Raw genomic sequence first — 20,387 nt, forward strand, 5'->3', positions numbered from 1 at the left:
AGGTGCTTAAATTCTGAAACAACTTCTAATTCTACTCCTCTTAAAAATACACCAGATTGTTTTATGTCTCAGGACTGTTTAGTGAACATCATGCAAACAGTTTTTTTAGTATTAAGTAACAGACAGGATTTAAAAAGCCATTCATTTACAGGGACCAGGGCGGAGGTCAGGATAACAGAAGCCTCTTGAACACTTTTTGCACTTGTGTAGATGACTGCATCATCAGCATACATTTGAAATTCAACATCAACACAAGTATTTGGAAGGTCATTTATATATAAAGAGAATAATAAGGGACCAAGTATTGACCCTTGAGGCACACCAACGGGGACATCCAGGAAAGACGATTTGACACCGTTAATGTTAACACACTGTTTTCTTGAGTCCAGATAAGATTTAATCCATTGAACGGCATTTAAAGAAAAGTTAAAATATGTCAGTTTAGACAATAAAATATCATGCTTAACAGTGTCAAATGCTCTTTTTAAATCTAAGAATACAGCACCGACACAAGCATTATTATCCAATTTACTTTTTACTTTTTCTATAAACAAATTCAGTCGAGTGATTGGTGCGGAACCCAAATTGCATAGGATGCAAGAGAGAATGGCCTTTATTTAGATGTTCATTTATAATTTTAGCAACCCACTTCTCAGCGACCTTGGAGACCACAGGAAGGATACTGATTGGTCGGTAGTTGGCTACATTTAATTTATCACCAGATTTAAAAATTGGGGTGACTAAGGCCATTTTCCAAAATGATGGAACAAGTCTCTGCTTGAATGATAAATTGATCATATATGTTATTGGAGCAATTAAGGAGTTTTTACATAATTTTAGAGAATGTGAATCTAGCCCATACGCATCTTTCAATTTTGAGCTCTTAAGTGATCCAATGATCTTATCTACCTCCAGCTCTGTTATTTCACACAAATTGAACACAGGCTTGGAAGGATCAATGGGTCTAAGTATTTTCTCAGATGGCTCAAACTGTTCAGTTATCTCCCAAACAGATTTAGAAAAGTATTGGTTAAATTCATTTGATAAAGAAGTTGGATTTTTTACTACAGTGTTGTTAATTTTGAGTTCAAAGTCTTCAATTGATTCTTTTTTTGTCTACCAAGTAATTTATTAAGATTTTGCCAGATCTTTTTACCATTTCCTTTGGCATCAGTGATAATATCCATGAAGAATTTTGCCTTTGCCTTTCGCATATAATTAGTGACTTTATTTCTTAAGGATGTGAATTTTTGCCTATCTATAGTAAGACTTGATTGTATTGATTTTTTAAGTTGCACATCCCTCTCCTTCATTAATTTCCTACACTCATCATTTACCCAAGGTAACAACTTTCCTTTTCTCTTATTATGACTCCCTCTTTTGGTAAAGTTTAACATTACTTGATCGATTTTACACTGAAACAGATTACTACAACTCTCTATGTCCTCACTTTGATTTAATTCACTCCAATCGATTTCTTGCAACGCCGCTACCAAATTTGGCATTTGATTTTTTGGAATCGCATTATACACAGTATGGTTGTGTGAAACTTTGAATCGTCTTTTTGTAAGATTTCTTAAAAAAAAGAAAGCATTGTGGTCTGATAATCCAGTCATAAAGTTAAATGTTTTAATAATTCTTTCAGGTCGATTGACAAAGAGTAAATCTATTAATGTTTTGGAACGTGAAGTTATCCGAGTGGGCTGTTGAATTAATTGTGTAAAATTATAGCGGTCTGTAGTTTCTTTAAGATGTTTTCTAATACATATACGCTTTAAATGTCCAATATGTAATATATTTACTGTAATAAATCAAAAAAATTACCCCAATGCGTCATCAGATATTAAGGAAACATGATAAATAGAAATACTATCTTTTCTGACAACAATGCTAATGCCAGTATTTTCTCCTTTTGAAATTTCCGTTCCGTGACGGAATTTCTGTTTGTGTTTTGACCTGTGTGTTGCTATCGACTGTCCAGTTTGACAGCCAGGCCCGGTTGCCAGATATACCTGGAAAAACTTAAACCCAGCGTGCTACAGCTGTAACATTAGTAGGCTACAGCCATGAAAGTAGCAAACAAACGAACAGTATCAACGGAGAAAGATTCTACTCGACCTAAAAAAACGGCGTGTAATGTATTTGAAAGATGGAGACAGCTTAGAGCCCAAAAGGACACAGAGTTGGCTAATTTCCTCCTGAACAGGTAGCTAAGCATTAGCTTCAGGGTAATTTATCACGGCTACAAGGGACGGGCATTTTATGTCATTTCAACATTTGTGTACTCACATTGAATTATATAGCTAGAGTACCCGAGTTGGTTACTCATAAAAACAAATTGAGACACAGCCAGTAAAGTGATCCCGGCTGGTCCTGGCTAACGCCGCCATGCTAATTCTGCTAACTGCTAGCTAACGTTACCGGAGGACCAGGCAAGCAGGCCGAGGCTGTTTACAACATGTAGCGTTAGCCTGTTCAGTGGCCGTAGCCCATAGATATATAGCCGTAGCCAACAACGGTGAGTTATTTTAAGCCAAGAGAGTGGGGCGGTAAGTGTTAGCGGTAAGAGTGTTTAGCGATTGTTGCCGTAATTCTAAGCCAATAAAGTGTGTTCAGTCGGGTGGAGAGGACGGCAAGCTAGTGGTATTTCCATGGATGTATTAAGAGAACTGGATACAGTGTTCGGCGGGAAGCCCCGTATATTCCAATGAGAGTGCTCAAAAGCGCATAAAGCAAACATAGTGAATGTTAAAAATGTTAAAAACGTGACGTTTTAAACAAGGACCCTTTCAGTGTTCAGGCTGGTAAGTTGATATACCCCGAAACAAATTATCCGCTGAAATATAGAAGTTTCTTTCGCCATGCAAAGTCTATGTGAAGAGTCTTTCTGGACCATGGTGTGCAGTACCACCCCTATCTGCTAAGCCCATGGTGGCTTTTAGACATGGCGCTCTTCCTGCGGGCTTGGTTATTTCTAGCGGTTCCTAACGTAATTCTAAGCCAAGGAAGTGTGTGTGTCCGTCGGGTGGAGAAGACGGCGAGGTTGTTGTGTTTTTAGCGGTTCCTACCGTAATTCTAAACTGAAAAAAGTGTGTCTGTCAGTTGGGTACAGAACTCCGCAACGCGTGAGCACAGGCTTCTATGACTGTCAATATAGCCAGCATCTAATGTTAGCTAGCTACTCCGCTGTGCTGTGGAGTAATGTCTGGCTATGTGAGACAAGCGTCTAGCAACGTTGTTGTGGATGCTGCGGTCTCAGCCTGGCAACCTCCGTGAACTATGAGTCTGGGTAGGAGGGGGCGGGGGAGACGACTCTCTTCAGTATTTTGAATTTGTACTGCAGTAACTATTTTAAACACTAGCTGTCAGTATTACATATTGCACCTTTAAGTAGGCTATATTTCGCCGATAGCCTATACTTGCTACCTAGGCCTACTTAGTATGCTTTTGATACAGGACTTTTACTTGTGATTGAGTATTTTTAAATGAATGTAGCCTATTTGTATTCAAGTAAAAATATCTAATTAGTAGCCTAGTTCTTCTTCCCACAGCTGCTGGTTTGTATTCCCAAAGGTTTAACAAAATTTAGAAGGAATTTAAATATCTTTAATGCAGTTACCGACATTTCCCAGCAGGGGGAGTGGAGAGAGTGAAGTACAGTACAGGAGCCTACACTGCTCTGTCCCATAATGTAATTCATGAATTCCCACTGTTTGTAAATGTAATTAGGTCGCAATGTAAAAAGTAATTATGAGTGGAGCATTACATTTTATATTTTGTAAGTAGACACCTGTAGTTATCCAGCAACTCCAACTCTTGTGAAAAAATACACTACAATTTATGACTCAACTTACAGTCAAACAATATCCCAAAATGTACTGCAATGATAACGTCATAGGAAGAGATGTAGCTTACATAGACATATAAGCCTATTTATACACCGTTAAATAAAGTTATTATAATCTCAAGCACAGACACACAGGCTGTAATTTCCTATTGAAAATATTATTAGGCTATATTATAAGATCTATGAGACCATGCGGGCCATATAGGAACATCAATGAGAAATGACAGCGAGTTATCTACTTTTAGATCTATCTTTCATCAAGCTTATTAGAGAATAATTATTGCATTAACTGCACGGTAAAACATAATAGAGAGCAGAGTCCTGATGGCATGTGCCCCGAGGTGCAAGACTCTGGCATGGCTCCTTGCAGGCAGCAGAGTAAGGATTGGGTTGTATTTTTGGAAGGGTGTGTGTGTGGGGATTGGTCGCCTTGTTAGGTCTGCTCAAATATTTCCAACAGCAGCGACTGTCAGGAGATAGCTGGGTGGCAGGGACAGGGGGGAAAGGGGCTTTTCTCTGTGGCCACCTGGAAAAAGCCATGTAAGATCAGTGGCTTGTCAAGACAGACATCTACAGGAAACAATTCCATTTAAATAACCCAGTCATCCACGTTTGTAACACAGCATCATCCATCCTGGAGGGAAATCTGTACACTAGACTGAGTGGAATCGACGACTAAAGAAGAGGGCAAAATATAAAGTTTTCTGCAAAGTGTCAAGTGCGCCCCGGAGCTTCATGGACACGCGCAGAACCCCCCAAAGTAACTCCAAAAGAAGAAACCCCCACATGTTGAGCACCAAGGATATCTCCAATCAGCTTTGATGTCAGGTGAAGGTGAAGTCAGACTGACGGAGGTTTTATCTTTAGCCAGGTAACGGACTCAACTTAACTTTCTCATCGGGGCGTTATATTGGGCTGAGGGGGAGGCATGAGCGGCGGGCGCTTCGAGTTCGACGACGGCGGAGCTTACTGCGGAGGCTGGGAGGGAGGCAAAGCCCACGGCCATGGCATCTGCACCGGACCCAAAGGCCAGGGCGAGTTCTCCGGCTCCTGGAACTACGGCTTCGAGGTGGTGGGAGTGTACACCTGGCCCAGCGGGAACACCTACGAGGGCTACTGGTCGCAGGGGAAGCGTCACGGCCTGGGAGTAGAATCCAAAGGACACTGGATTTACAAAGGGGAATGGACTCATGGCTTTAAGGGGAGATATGGCATCCGGATCAGTGTTGGCAGTGGAGCCAAGTATGAAGGAACATGGAATAACGGGCTTCAGGATGGATATGGAACGGAGACATACGCTGATGGAGGTGAGAGTTAGGCTACAGGTGCTGATTTAGAAATAGCAAATGCTCTGTTACAAGCAGTGGTGGAAGAAGTATTCAGATCCTTTTACTTAAATAAAAGTATGTAAGTATCATCGGGAAAATGTACTTAAAGTATTACAAGTAAAAGTACTCAATGCAGAAAAATCGTTACATTTTTTTAATGGTCTAATCATTTCAGCTGGACTTGTAGGCCCTTATATTGTTGGGTACTTTAATTTATAATAAAACACTGTAGGCTATTTTATGAACTACTGTACATGTGTACTTAATTAGTAAAGTAACTAGTAACTAAAGCTGCCCGATGAATGTAGTGGAGTAAAAAGTACAATATTGTGCTCTGAGATGTAGCGGAGTAGAAGTACAAAGTGGCATGAAAAGAAAAGACTCAAGTAAAGTACAAGTACCTCACATGTGTACTTAAGTAAAGTACTTGAGTAAATGGATCTTAGTTACATTCCAGCACTGGTTACAAGTCAAAGTCGTAACGGTATTAAGTAGCATAAAACGGAAAAGTACAAGCTATTTAAATGCAGTACTTGAGATGTTCCTGTGAGGGTGTAAAAAGTACTCAGATCCATTACTTAAAAGTAGTCACAGGCCTAAACCAGAATGTAAAAATACTCTGTTACAGGTAAAAGTTCTGCATTCAAAATGTTATGTAACTAAAAGTCCAAAATAGGGATGCACCGATCCAACTTTTTCAGTCCCGATACCGATGCCTGGGCTTTGTGCATCTGTCGATACCCGATACCGATCCGATAGCGTTGTGGAATTAATAATAAAATGTATACCTTCCACCATGTGGAAGGGACTAAAGGCACCAGACTTTCCTAACTAAACATTACTTAACTAACTAAGACAAAATAACATAGATGTAATGTATTGAATTCTTATTTATTCGTACACTCAACTCTTCCAGCATGCGACACACGTGCGACAGAGGGAAAAAAACTAAACAAAACTGGATCAGCCCGTGGATCTGTTAATTTTTTCCAATCCCCGATCCAGCTATTTTGTCAATATCGGGACCAATATCCAATCTTAATATAGGATCGGTGCACCCCTAAGTATTAGCATCATCAGATTATACTTAAAGTACGTAAAGTGCTGGTAAGGAGGAGCAAATGTTAGTTAGCTGTTGGGAAGTTTAATAAAATAAAGAAATAAAACATTTTATTTGATATTAATGTGTGTTTTTTTATATCGAATAACTCAAATGACTTTATTTACTGCTAGGTAGCTTGCAAATTTTCCTCTGGGAATCAATACATTTTTTATTTAGCATTATATTTTTTGCATTAGTAATTTTCATCTGAAAAGTAATTTAAGTAAGTGCAATCTTTGCCTCTGAAATGAAGTAGTAGTAAATGGAAATACTAAGTAAAGTACAAGTATCCACAAATTGTACTTAAGTGGAGTACTTGAGTAAATGTACTTAGTTACTTTCCACCTCTAAAATGTGGAAATGTGAATATGCATTAAACTGCAGCTGCATACCTCTACAGTAGTAAAGGAAGCATTCAGATCCTTTACCTAAGTAAAAGTGTCAATATTAAATCTAAAAATACTCTTTGTAACTCTAGTTTAATCCTTAAACATGCATTATATTTTGTTGATCACATGTTGTGTATCTAAAACCTGTCAGGTAAATATAGTGGAGTAATCCGAATAAAGTAGCATAAACTGGAAATAAAGAAATAAAGAAGGACCTTAAAAATTGTATTTAAGTACAGTTCTTGTTTTGAGTAAAAAGTGACTTTCCACCGCTGGATTTTATGAGAGGATCATAACTAACTCATGCAGCTTTAAAGTGCTCATATTATGCTCATTTTCAGGTTCATAATTGTATTTAGAGGTTGTACCAGAATAGGTCGACGTGGTTTAATTTTCAGAAAACACCATATTTTTGTTTGTACTGCACATTGCTGCAGCTCCTCTTTTCACCCTGTGTGTTGAGCTCTCTGTTTTAGCTACAGAGTGAGGCATGTCACTTCTGTTCCATCTTTGTTGGGAGTCGCACATGCGCAGTAGCTAGGTAAGGACTACTAGCCAGTCAGAAGCAGAGTATGCTAGCAGCTAGGCGAGCATTATAACGTGTGTTACAAAGTAACGCACGTTTGTCTCTGAAGTAAAGGCTGGACTACAATAGAGCTGTTTGGATCAGTTTGTGAACAGTGTTTTCTGTTGGAGATGGTAAGTCCCTTTGGGGTGGACTTTGGGCTTTTTCACTTTGTTAACCTATAACATGCACAACAAAAATATATATATATATAACACAATAAAGGAAAGGGGAAAAGCCAAAAAGCATAATATGAGCACTTTAAGACCAAACCCCCTCAAGCCAAGTGTGGCCATATGGTCCATTGGAAGTTCATTGCAGGCAACGTGGAGACAAATCACAAAACAGAGCAGCCTGAGTTTCTGAGGTCTGTGTGTAACCAGAAGAAAATATCACCCTGCTGCTGTCAGTCAAGGTGCTCAAAGCTTGTTGGAAATCAAACCCCGCAGGAATCTTGGTGGTGGAAGAAGTATTCAGATCTTTGACTGAAGTCAAAGTAGGAATACTGACATGTACAAATACTCTGGGCTCTGCGATTCAAAACCTTACTGTAAAAGAACTACATATAAGCAAAATGTACTGAAAGTAGGCCTATTAATTTGCCAAAGCACGTATTCATTATGTATTATACTGTATTATGCTCTTATGTTATTGATAGATTACTGTGTGCACATTCATGTTGTAACTGATGTAGCTAACTACTTACATATAAATCTATAAAAATGCATCATATTTTTTTTACACTAAGTAGTTCTTGTTGTGTATTTTAAGCCTGAATCTGCAAAGTAACTAGTAACTATAGCTGTCAGATACATGTAGTGGAGTAAAAAGTACAATATTTATCTCTGAAATATAGTGAAGTAGAAATATAAAGTAGAGCAAAAAGGAAATACTCAAGTAAAGTACAAGTAGGGCTGCTCAATTATGGAAAAAAACATAATCACAATGATTTTGGTCAATATTGAAATCACGATTATTTATCACGATTTCTCATTGACTTTTGGAAAGATGTTGCATTTATTGAAGTTAAAAAAAACAGTGAAACAAATCAACAGTGAAAACACCACAACTGCGAAATTTCCCTAAATACTTTCCCTGTTGAACTTTTTTCTTTTCCATTCACAAGACACGTACTTTTTTTTTTCCATTACAAGACAAAATAAGAGTTTACTTGCAAAACGTCGTGCAAAATAATCATTTTTCTGGATCGCATTGCTTTTGTGATCTCTAGGAGCCGAAATCTAAATCACGATCAAATTTTGATGAATTGCACAGCCCCTAAGTACAAGTGCCCTAAAACTGTTCTTTAAACAAAGTACTTGTGTTAATGAACGTCTTTTCTTTCCACCACTGATCATACATCATTTTGTGTTAACAGACCGGAAGATAGCTAAAAATGAAGGGTTACTGACAACCCTGAGCATTTAGAAGCAAAGTTTTGAATCCTTAGACACTGGCTGATCGACTGGACTGTATACAGAAAACTAAACGGGTTTAGATAAAACCATTTGCTGTGATCGCTGCTTGTACAATAGCAGTGGTTCCCCTCTCCGTAACAGCTGACTCATCAGCTTTGAAGCCCAGTCTGGTGGAAGCTGCAGTGGGGGATGTGATAGCACCAGATGTCAGGTTGTAATAATAGCCCACAAGCCACCATGCCCTCCTGGCCTCGCGGGCTGAGCTGAGGCCTAGCTGTCATTATAATCCACACTCATGTCAATTTTAGCATGAGACCAGACCTCAAGATGACTTGTCAGTCACAGCGTTAATGAACATTTCACACTAAAGATATCCAGGACATTCTGGCAGAAATAAAAGGACGGGTACTTTTATATGAAGTGAACTATTTTCGCTCCCGGCCATGTTTCAAAGTCTGCAGCCATGCTAGCAGCTCTGGGAGGCTGTAGTCTAAATGCTAACCTGCTCACAATGGCAACGCTTACATGCTAGTATTAAGCAGGTATAATGTTTACCAGGGTTCACCATCTTAATTTAGCGTGTTAGCAAGCTAACATTTGCTAATCAGAACCAAACACAGAGGACAGTTGATGCTGATGGGAATGTCGTTAGTTTTGCAGGTATTTGGTCAAAAACCAAGGTATTAGACAAATAAAAACTTTTATCTGATGAGGGCGCGAGATGAAAAGTCAGGGGATCCCGAAATACAGTAGGATTTGCTATCTATAAACCACGAATGTCTGTACAAAATGTGCTGCCAAACCATCCAGTGGATGTTAAGATATTTCACAAGATAAGTGAAAGTTGACCTGCCGGTGGCGCTAGAGGAAAAGTCAGGTGGTCATCAAAATCAGTAGGATCCATCCGCTAGGTTCAGGGAATGTCTATACCAAATGTCATGGCAATCCATCAAACAGTTGTTGAGATATTTCAGTTGGACCAAAGTGGTGGACAAACCAACTGACAGACTGATATAGTCCCTAGAGCTATGCTGCTAGCATGTAAACAGTAGCCTCTGATGTTTGGTCTGTGGTGCAGTTAAAAAAGGAATAACTCCCTGTTTTCCGATGTTTCTAGGTACTTTCCAGGGTCAGTTCACAGGTGGGATGCGGCACGGCTATGGGGTCCGGCAGAGCGTCCCTTATGGCATGGCAGCAGTCGTTCGCTCCCCTCTTCGTACCTCCCTGACCTCCCTTCGCAGCGAGCACAGCAACGGCACCGTCTTGCAGCAAGAGGTCCCCATGATCACCACCACCAACGCCTCAGGTGAGGAGACACCCGTCACCACCCCTACCCAGCTGGGACCGTCCCGCGGAGGCTTCGCCCTCACTCTACAGGTGGACCCAGAGGCTGTGAAGCCCAAAAAGAAAGGCCTGTTTAACAGGAGCTCCCTGCTGGGTAAGCTAAAGAAGTCCGACTCCAGTACCTCGCTGTCCAGCCAGAAGAGCAAGATCAGCTTCCTGAGGACGGAGTCGGCTCTCAGCTCCAACGCCAGCGACACCAACTCCACCATCAGCATCGGGGACGAGAGCCTGGCCGGAGCCGAGGATTTCCCTCCGGTGGAGGCCGACATTGACGCCACCACCACAGAGGTCTACATGGGCGAGTGGAAGAACGACAAGCGCTCCGGATATGGAATAAGCGAGAGGTCCAGCGGGCTGAAGTACGAGGGTGAGTGGCTGAACAACCAGAGACACGGCTACGGCTGCACCACCTTCGCTGAGGGAGGGAAGGAGGAGGGCAAGTACATGAACAACTTGCTGGTGAAGGCCATGAAGAAGAGGGTGATCCAGCTGAAGGGAACCAAGATCAAGCAGAAGGTGGAGCGGGCGGTGGAGGGCGCTCAGAGGGCTGCAGCCATCGGCAAGCAGAAGGCAGAGATCGCTGCTTCCAGGTGAGGAGCCTCCTGATTTTTTGGGGTTTCTTGTTTATCAGTGTTAGTGTGTTGGTCCAGTTCAGTTCTAATACACTGCTAGTTTAAGGGAACACTCTGCAGATACTACAGAAAGGAGAGATGATGTGACACAAAAGGCTGCAGCTCCTCTGTCTGGCTGGGGATGTGATTATTGCTCATGTCAGTGGTTTTCAAAGTTGGGTCCAGGGACACCCACGGGATCCCCAGCACAAAGATTAATGATTTATTTTTGCTACAATTCCCTCCATAAGTAACACAAAGACAGAATGTATGACTATTTGGGTCATGGCTTTCATACTTTTTCTGCAATAAAACATCTAAAAGCAAAAATCCTATCAGATGGGGGTCAGTGGTCTAATTTGTGCCAATTTAGGGGTCCTTGAAGTGAAAAAGTTTGGAAACCACTGGCTTAGACCAGGCTGCACATGTGGTTGAATTATAGTTACAGTCTGTCCCAGTCAACCTCAGAGCGCATTAAAGGGCAAATCTGGCGCAAAATGACCCTAGGGGTTAATAACACAGGTACCGAGTCGACCGTTCTCTGGGATATGTTTTCATGCTAATCGAATGTGACCAGTTTTAGCGCAAACCGCTAATTAGCTTATAACGCTAGTCGTCGGGGCACGGGTAAAGTAAAAAGAAATCGCTATTTGTATACCACTAACAAGGCTCAAAATAGCACCACACTTCAACGGTAGCATGATGAGGGTCCCTACATGTAAACCGAAGCATTGAGAACTTTGTAAGTGTACAGACAGTGTAGAGGAAGTTTTTCTCGTCAACAGCAGGAGTGTGTATCAATGAACACAAGATGAGACGAATTAAAGACTATTTGAGAATTAAACCAAAGTTTGGTCTTTGAGTATTTATTATATTTGCAAATATAGAGAAACACAATCTCACAGATACAATCAGCACGTCTGAAAAAGCCTTCCTAACTAGAAAGCTAAATGTCAAAACATCATATAGTGAAAACCTCCGTTAAGCCACCCCTCTTAATTTATCTTTTAGCATGGCCTTAGTTAAAAAAGGACACCATTAACAGTCATACCATTGTATCACCTTCCCCTCTGCTCCTGTTCTTAACATTAGCCTAAACAAGAGTTTATCTCAGGAGACAGAAGGAGACACGGTTCAGACAGTTTATGGCCTTCTTCACTTTATCTGCTAAAAGTAAACAGTATGAGAGACTGAGGTCTTCACAACAAGAAATAGCTTCAGCTAGACTCAAAGTTCATGGTTGCCAGCTGTTGGAGCCTTTTGAATCTACACATGAACACAATTAATAATCTTGTAGAATATTAAAACAATCATTAAAATAATAAAATTCGCCATTACAACAGTTTATTAAAAAGATAGTTTATAAAGACGGTATACAGGCAGGCGCCATCTTGGGAAAACAGTCATGACCAGTTGAACGATGAACGCCGTGTAACCAGTAACATAGCTCAAGCACAGCGTTCGTATAAACGCTGTATAAACTATCTTTTTAATAAACTCACACTCCTGCTGTTGACGAGAAAAACTTCCTCTACACTGTCTGTACACTTACAAAGTTCTCAATGCTTCGGTTTACATGTAGGGACCCTCATCATGCTACCGTGGAAGTGTGGTGCTATTTTGAGTCTTGTTAGTGATATAGAAATAGTGATTTCTTTTTTCTTTCGCATGCCCCGACGACTAGCGTTATAAGCTAATTAGCAGTTTGCGATAAAACTGGTCACATTCGATTAGCATGAAAACATATCCCAGAGAACGGTTGACTCTGTACCAATGTGTTATTAACCCCTAGGGTGATTTTGCATAGGAATTGTCCTTTAAGCACAGCATGGTTTTCCATAATTGATGTAACAGACTTTTCGCCCTCTGAACTGGTATACTGAATGACATTTCAACAGCCGAGACCGGACTAACTTTAAAAGCAGAACTGTCTAAAGTTTCAGCCGTGAATGTTAAAATATCTGATTTCATCTTCACCAGGCATCTTTGTGGGTGTAAAGATGGTGGTTATATTAGTAATAGGGATATTTGGTGAGCCCAGCTTGTAGCAAACAGAGAATTCACCTGCGATACAACTTCTTCATTAACTCTTCTAAGACCAACAACTCCCATATTCTGCAAGGTAAAATGACTGTTTATGTCGAGAGTTTGGTGAGAAGACCATACTCATATCTGTCCATGCAATGTGAAGCTACAGCCAGGAGACAGTTAGCTTAGCTTAGCGTAAAGACTGGAAAGACAAGGCAAGGCAACTTTATTTGAGCATTACAGCAACAGGACAATTCAAAGTGTGTTACATAAAACATTAAAGAGCAGTTGAAAACAATTAAAAACATCTCTTAAAGAGGATATAAAAAACAGCTAAAATAGAATAAGACAGGTGATATACAAGAATAAAAGTTACATGTAACAAAATCTGTCTGCCAGCACCTCTAAAGCTCAATAATTAAATTATAACTCGTTTGTGACTCTCAAATGTGAGATACAAAGTCATTCTCAGCAAAAAAAAAAGCTAATTTCCCAAAATGTCAAACTATTCCTTTAACTTAGTGACAGACCAGTTCCATGAGCATATATCAGTGTGATGTGTTGAAGAGCCACCATTACAGTACCTGTCTAACGGAGAAATGGAAAATGAGAGTATCTAAACCTCTTTCTAATCACAGTGCATTCTGAAATCAGTTCATATGAAATCAGTGAATCCAACTGTAGGGAAACATGTTTTTTTATTATGTGGTTGATTGTCCGTACGTGTGCACGGCTACCTCCAGTTGGTCTGTGACCGTACAAGGCGGTGCCGCTTTTGTCCACAGTGGTCTTCAGCACCTGAAATAAGCTCAGTGTTTACAGCAGTGAGACTCCCACTGATGGACTGCAGACCCCTGTCCCAGCAGATTGAAATCTAAATATTGTACTCCCAAGGATAAGCAGTCTATAAGAGTTATGGGCCGGTGTTCGTCGCCGCGTCGGAGCTTTAAGCTCACCTACAGCACATCTACAGAGCTGAGAGTGGAAGCTTAGTATTTATGTAAGACTGCTTTCAGAAACACCTCGGTGGCCTTAAAAAACCAAACATGACCTCATAGGAAATATACATTTACTGTGTAAGACTCCAAATGACTGGAAGACCAGTGATGGGATTACTCAAGTACCGTTCTTACGTTGAGGTAGATTTTTATACTTTTCCATTACATTTCAGAAGGAAATAATGCACTTTAAACTCCACTACATTAAAGGTGCAGTAGGTAAGACTTATAAAACTAACTTTCTGTCATATTTTCTGAAACTAACCATATCTTCCAGTAGAACTACATGAAGCAGGTAGTTTAAAAAGAAAATCCGGCTCCTCTGGCACCACCTACAGCCTGTAGTGTGATTTGCAAAAATCCACCGCTCCTTGTTCAGATGCACCAATCAGGGCCAGGGGGGGGGGGTGTCTAACTGCGTGTCAATCACTGCTCATGCACACGCATTAATTCTCCCTTGTGGGGGGAGGGGCTTAGGAGAACGTTTTGGGCTTTAGCGGAAAGGGGGGAGGGACTGAGAAGTTGTCGATGTTCAAATTTTTTGGCTAAGTCCTGGATCTTCACAATTCTACCTACAGCACCTTTAATCAGCTGGAGTTACTTTTCAGATTACAATTTTACATACAAAGGTTTACAAAAGTCTATGCTTGTTTTATATACCTAACCAGTGGTTCTTAATCTTTTTGGCTTGTTGCCGCTTGTTATGTTTGATAAATCTGAGAGTTTTTTTGTTGCAGATCCACCAAAGAGACAGTACATTTAAAATAATTTTTTTATTATTTAAAATACTTTAAGACACTTTACACAGTTACAGGGGGACAAGGGAACAGAAAATACACAAACACGGAGTAAAAGGAAAACGTCCACGCTAAATGAAAGGGGACGTCATTTAATGTCGGCTACTGACGTACAACCACATCGCGCAATCTAAAGTTATTTTATGAATGAAATAGATATATAACATACCCGAGGGCCAATTCGGGGACGTTTTTGAATCATTCACAATCCCATAATTGTCTCCGTCTGTTAAAGCCCGACGGAGTGTGACTCGCGTTATCGTTGTCTTTCACTTTCCCTTTTATCTTTTAGTTGTTCTTTGTTTAATTTCCTTCTTTCCTGTGATGGTCCTGCCCCAGTATTAGCCATAACTATAGCAGATAACTTCTACAATAACCTTAAAATACAATTAGGCCCATATAAAGAAATCTCCTGTTTCCTTTTAGCATACGCTAACACAGGCTTTACCGGTGTTCAGCTGAAATCTGTGACCCATCAGAATGTGTTACTATAGCGCCGTCTACCTGCCAAAAATCATTCTGTGACTTTGAGGGAAAAATCGGACCAGATGCCTTATTAAAAACCATATAAAAAATAGCGTTCTTTTCACTGTTAGTCTCGTTTGCTGTTACAGGACCATTGTATGAAAAATGGCAGAGGTTTAGAAACATTAAAATTTTACATACAGTCACTTTAAAAGTCTGCTTTGACTTGCAATGAAGTGTGTTAACATTGTTGTATTTTCTATTTAAGTTAAGGATCTGCATACTTTTGCCCCCACACAAACTAAACAACAGCCATCTTGAGTGCTCCTGCATTGAAATCTGTTTATTATAAAAGCAGTGGAGACATGACACAACTGTTCTTGGCAGTGGTTTCCTCACTCCATGATCCTTTGGCAACGAAGTGGACGGTTAAAAATACACGTACAACCTGTGCACTGCATGGGATGCCAGACCTGGCCTCTTCAAGTCAGGTTAGCTGTACGTTCACAAGCATTTCAGACGCTCTGTGGACATTGCTGTGTTGCGTGGGCTGTCTTACGGAGGACTTGTGTGGCAGGACAGGGTGTAAATGACGCACACATAGACAGGGGCCCTGTGGTCAAAGACGAGCCCTGACTAAATATGGGCAGGCACACTCTTGCTGTATCACAATCGCAGGGGAATGCAACAGCTGATTATCCCCCCACCCCTCCCCCCTGCGCCCAAACCCCATCTTTCCTGCCTAGTCACAGACACAACACCCAGACTGTTTTCTTAAGCCGAATCGCAACGGCTCCGTATGTTTGTCTGCATACCTTATTACCTATTACTTTACTCACTCTTGTCCTGTTTTAGCCATTTCAGTGCTCGTTCAAACGGTGCACAGCTGTGCTTGGAAACAGCAGTCAGCTTGCTGATTTAGTTTCTATCACCCACTGTACGCTTTAGCTCCACTGCTCGCCGGCAACACGTAGAGATCACAGATCTGGGGCCATCTTGCGTCAGCAGTGGTGTCAAATGGTTCCACGGATATAAATATGACACAGCTCATAAGCAAGTGCTCGGGTATAAAGGCTTAGCGTATATATGTACCACACCTAGCTTTAGTTGTGCGGCTTGGATTACATACTGTACTGCTGATGTGAGCATTTTGTAACGTGTAACAATTGTAAATAAAGTTCATATCTAACCTCAGCTGAGGACTATTGATTGCATCTCTGTGGCTATTCCAGTGATGGAAAGTAATTAAGTACATTTACTCAAGTACTGTACTCAAGTACACTTTTGAAGTACTTACTTTACTCTAGTTTTTTTTTTTTTTTTTTTTTTTTTTTGGCATTTTATGCTACTTTGTACTTCAACTCCCCTATATTTAAATATTGTACTTTCTACTCCACTACATTTATTACAAATGACTTTAGTTACTTTTCAGTACAAATACAACAAATAATCAACAAATTAATGATGATGCCTTCCTTCTAGATGTCAACAGTATATATACAATATATATATAGTAACCAAAATAGCCCCTACCTTTACCATCTGCACCTTAAAGTGATGTAAACATTCATTAAATGAATAATTATAATGCAATACTACAATATACAGCACCAGTCCAAAGTTTGGACACACTTTCCCATTCACCCCAATTAGGCCATTCTGCATAATGAGTACTTACTTTGTGTACTTTTGTAGTATGTACAGTGCACTACTGTAATTTTATATACTAATAATACACTTGTATGTTTTGAGTGTGTGACCGTTACCAGTAACAGAGTATTTCTACACTGTGGTATTTAAGTACTTAAGTACTTTAAAAATAACTTCTTCAATCACTGAGGTATTTATTTAGGTGACCTCTTAGCAATGTGGCAATAATAAGGTTGCAATTATCTCTTAATGTACGTGTATTTTGACAAAGTTATTTGATTAGTCTGTAACATTTAGCCATCTTTTTATAGACAACAAATTAGTCTTTGACACACACACACACACACACACACACACACAGATAAAGTGGCACATGCCAGAAAGCCAGAATATCTCTTGTCATCAGCAGCCTTCGGGGCAACTGCAGCGTGACAAAAAACAGCAGGACCTATTCAAACACTTTTACACTTTCCACTGGCTCAAAATGAAGATTTAAGGCGTACGATTGTTCGTAGCTTTGGGTGTCGAAAGCAGGTTTCTTCCTACAGCTGACGTCTCGTCACTCCTCAAAGTACAACAAGTGTCTCCTTAATGCAGCCCTACAAGCATAAAGGGTATTTAGGTCACAGTGTCAAATGTCACATTTGGTTGCAGAGAAGCACTGGAGGAGCAGCACACACTGCAGCAGTTATACAACTTAAAGGGCCAGACCGGCTCATTTTGACCTGACTCCTTTTGTTCTATTGTAGAGGGAAAGATCTGACGGATATTGCATAGTGCATCTCAAGAGAGCACCACTACTTCCTCTGTATGCTCCCTAAAACTAAAGAACATAGACTAAACTTAAAAATAAAAAATCAGATAATGTAGGTTTAATCTACAGATTGTATTTCTTCATTTTTAACAGGATTGGGTTTTATCGTTTATTGCTAAAACCGCGGCTGCCAAATCAAAGCCGTTTTTTTTAGCAAACTAAAAGCTCCCGTTATGAAATCCGTCTCCTCGGGGCAAGGAGCCATTTCATTGGTTCTTTTAAAGGGGACCGCAAGGCAGGGATTGGTGGGCGTTTTACAGGCTTACAGCAGCTACAGACGACCAATCCTTTTCAATCCTTTTGCGGAGCCCATCACTAGTTTATTGCTGTCAGGGTGTAAAGACCATTTCAAACATTATATATAAAAGTGTATATTGGAAATAGTTGCCAACCCTGCCTCTAATAATAATAATATATTTTATGTATATAGCGCTTTTTAAAGTACTCAAAGACACTTAACAATAAAACTAGTACATTAAGCACATTAAAAGCAAATGAAGCAATAAAACCGACACATCCACAAACAATAACAGCAGGTGAAATGTAATATTATGTAATGGTGAAGGCCAATCTAAAGAGGTAGGCTTTGATAAGTGATCTGAATGGGTCAGTACAGTCACGTGTGTGTATGGGTAGGGGGTTCCAGAGGGAGGGGGCTGCCATGGTGAAAGCTCTGTCATATTAATAGCTTTATAACTGGCTGACTCCATAGAAATGTTTATTTATTTGAACGTATCTGTATTTCTGTCGATTTTCTTAGTTGTACTGCCACTACTTGAACTGATGTCATGTTGTAAAAGGCCTGTGTGTACTTTTGTATTCAATAAATAGGAATAGTTTTTTTTTTTTTTTTTTTAAAGCAACACGCCGACTTATTGGGACTTGAGCTTATTCACCGTAACCCCCAGAGTTAGATAAGTCCATACATACCCTTCTCATCTCTGTGCGTGTTGCAACTCTGTCTGACGCCCCTCACTGCTAGCCTAGCTTAGCACAGATCCTGGAGGTAACCGGCTCCATCTAGCCTACTGCTCCCAATAAGTAACAAAATAACGCCAACATGTTCCTATTTACACGGTGTGATTTGTATAGTCACAGTGTGTGCAAATAACAAGGTCACATGACACAGCCATCTTCTAACCGTATATAAACTGGAAACTATATTTTATTTATTTAATTGTTTATTTAGATAGGGACAGTGCATATTAATGGACATCAGTACACATACACAATGTAAATATGCTAGAGTTAGCACCATAGCCAATTTTCATCTATTGTCCCCAGGCAGATAAAAGTAAAAATTTAAAACAGTAACAAGCATGCAACACCCTCATAGTTTGAAAGGCAAGACAAACACTAACAACAACAGTCCAGACAAAATACAACAGAACATGTAAATGTCACACATAATGAAATGTGTGAGGCAGTTAAAAGTGAGTGCAGCTTTGGTTTTCTGAAAGCCAGATTTTTAAATGAGTTTTAAAATTGATGTATGTGGGACGGTCCCTTATTGTGGGGGCCAGGCTATTCCAATATTTATTTCCCTTTACTGACAAAACAGTTTGTCCAAATGTGGTGCGCCTAAAAGGTATTACACAGTCCTCTTTGGTGGAGGCCCTTGTAATACCACCACTCTCAGTTCTTTGAAATAAGTCATTCAGTGGGGGAGGGGCTCGATGATGTATAGCCTTATATACAAAACAGGCATACTTAATCATTTTAAAATTCTCAAAACTCAATAGTTTGTGTTTTTCCAGTATGCTACAGTGATGAAATGATAATGTTTTTTTATCCAAGATTTTAATGGCTCTCTTGAAGAGTACTTCAATACAATTAAGCGTTGTCATGTTAGTTAATGACCAATTTGTGAAACTGTATGTGAGAATATCATTGTGTGTAGATATATTCTGGAAGCCAGATAAAGACATAAAGAAATGGCCTGATTTCTTTGAAATTCTGTAGATTAAATTTAACCTTGTTTGCCACCCTTTTTACATGACTTTTGAAGGTTAAGTTAGAGTCCATTGTCACCCCCAGATATTTAAATTCCTTTACAATTTTTAGCTCCTTTCCTCTAAGGAACACATTAGACTGTGTCACCTTTGTGTTTTGTTTGGAAAACACCATGCAGACGGTCTTGCTGGTGTTCAGATGGAGACAAGACCTAGTAAGCCTGTCATCAACGTGGACCATTGCAGATGTAAGAGTAGATGAGACCTCCTGATAATTTTTTCCATGTGTGTAAATTACAACATCATCTGCATATATCTGGATGTTAACATTTTGATATACATTAGGTAAGTCATGTAGTCAATGTAGAGTGAGAATAGAATTGGACCAAGTATGAAACCTTGGGGGACCCCTACTGGACAGTCAAGAAGGGAGGGGATTTGGTGTTACTAACACAGACACATTGCTTTTTACTGGACAAGTATGAATTCATCCAGCGGAAAGCTTGTTCAGAAAAATTTAAATAAGTTATTTTTGATAAAAGAATATGATGGTTTACAGTGTCAAATGCCCTCTTCAGGTCCAAGAACACAGCACTGACAAAAGAGCTTTTATCCGGGGAACATTTGATTTTCTCTAAAAAAAGGCAATTTGCCGTTTCTGTGGAGTGATGGGCTTGAAACCCAAATTGCATGGGGTGAAATGGATTACTGCCTATATTTAGATGTTTAATCATTAGCTTAGCAACCCATTTTTCTGCTACCCTAGATACAACAGGTAAGAGTCTGATTGGCTGGTAATTGGCCATTTCTGATCTTTCCCCTGATTTTAAAATGGGACTGACCATTGCCACCTTCCAACTGACGGCACAATTGAATGTCTGAAAGACAGGTTGATCAGATGCGTGATCGGGTATAAGAGAGACTCCTTGTGCCTTTTCATGAAGTTGGTGTCAAGCCCATAGATGTCCTTAGCCTTGGAGTCTATCAGTGTCCTTAAGATATTCTCAGAAGGCGAAGCAGTGCTTAATACAGTGGCTGAGTGATATACCAGAGCATATGGCCTTACAGCTGAAAATAAG

The 20,387-nt window shown here is 40.0% G+C and overlaps 1 protein-coding gene across 1 annotated transcript in view; it reads left to right on the forward strand.

The window, feature by feature from the left end:
* The first annotated feature begins 4,302 nt into the window (after positions 1-4,302).
* Positions 4,303-20,387, forward strand: part of jph2 (junctophilin 2) — a 31,970-nt gene continuing 15,885 nt past the window's right edge. Inside the window, exons 1-2 of the mRNA XM_028583022.1 lie at positions 4,303-5,154; positions 9,767-10,583. Of these exons, the coding sequence (XP_028438823.1) occupies positions 4,776-5,154; positions 9,767-10,583 (1,196 nt within the window). The 5' untranslated portion in view covers positions 4,303-4,775. The remainder of the gene's footprint in view (positions 5,155-9,766; positions 10,584-20,387) is intronic.

Source organism: Perca flavescens, chromosome 7, assembly GCF_004354835.1.
Source record: "Perca flavescens isolate YP-PL-M2 chromosome 7, PFLA_1.0, whole genome shotgun sequence".
NCBI classification, from domain to species: Eukaryota; Metazoa; Chordata; class Actinopteri; order Perciformes; family Percidae; genus Perca; species Perca flavescens.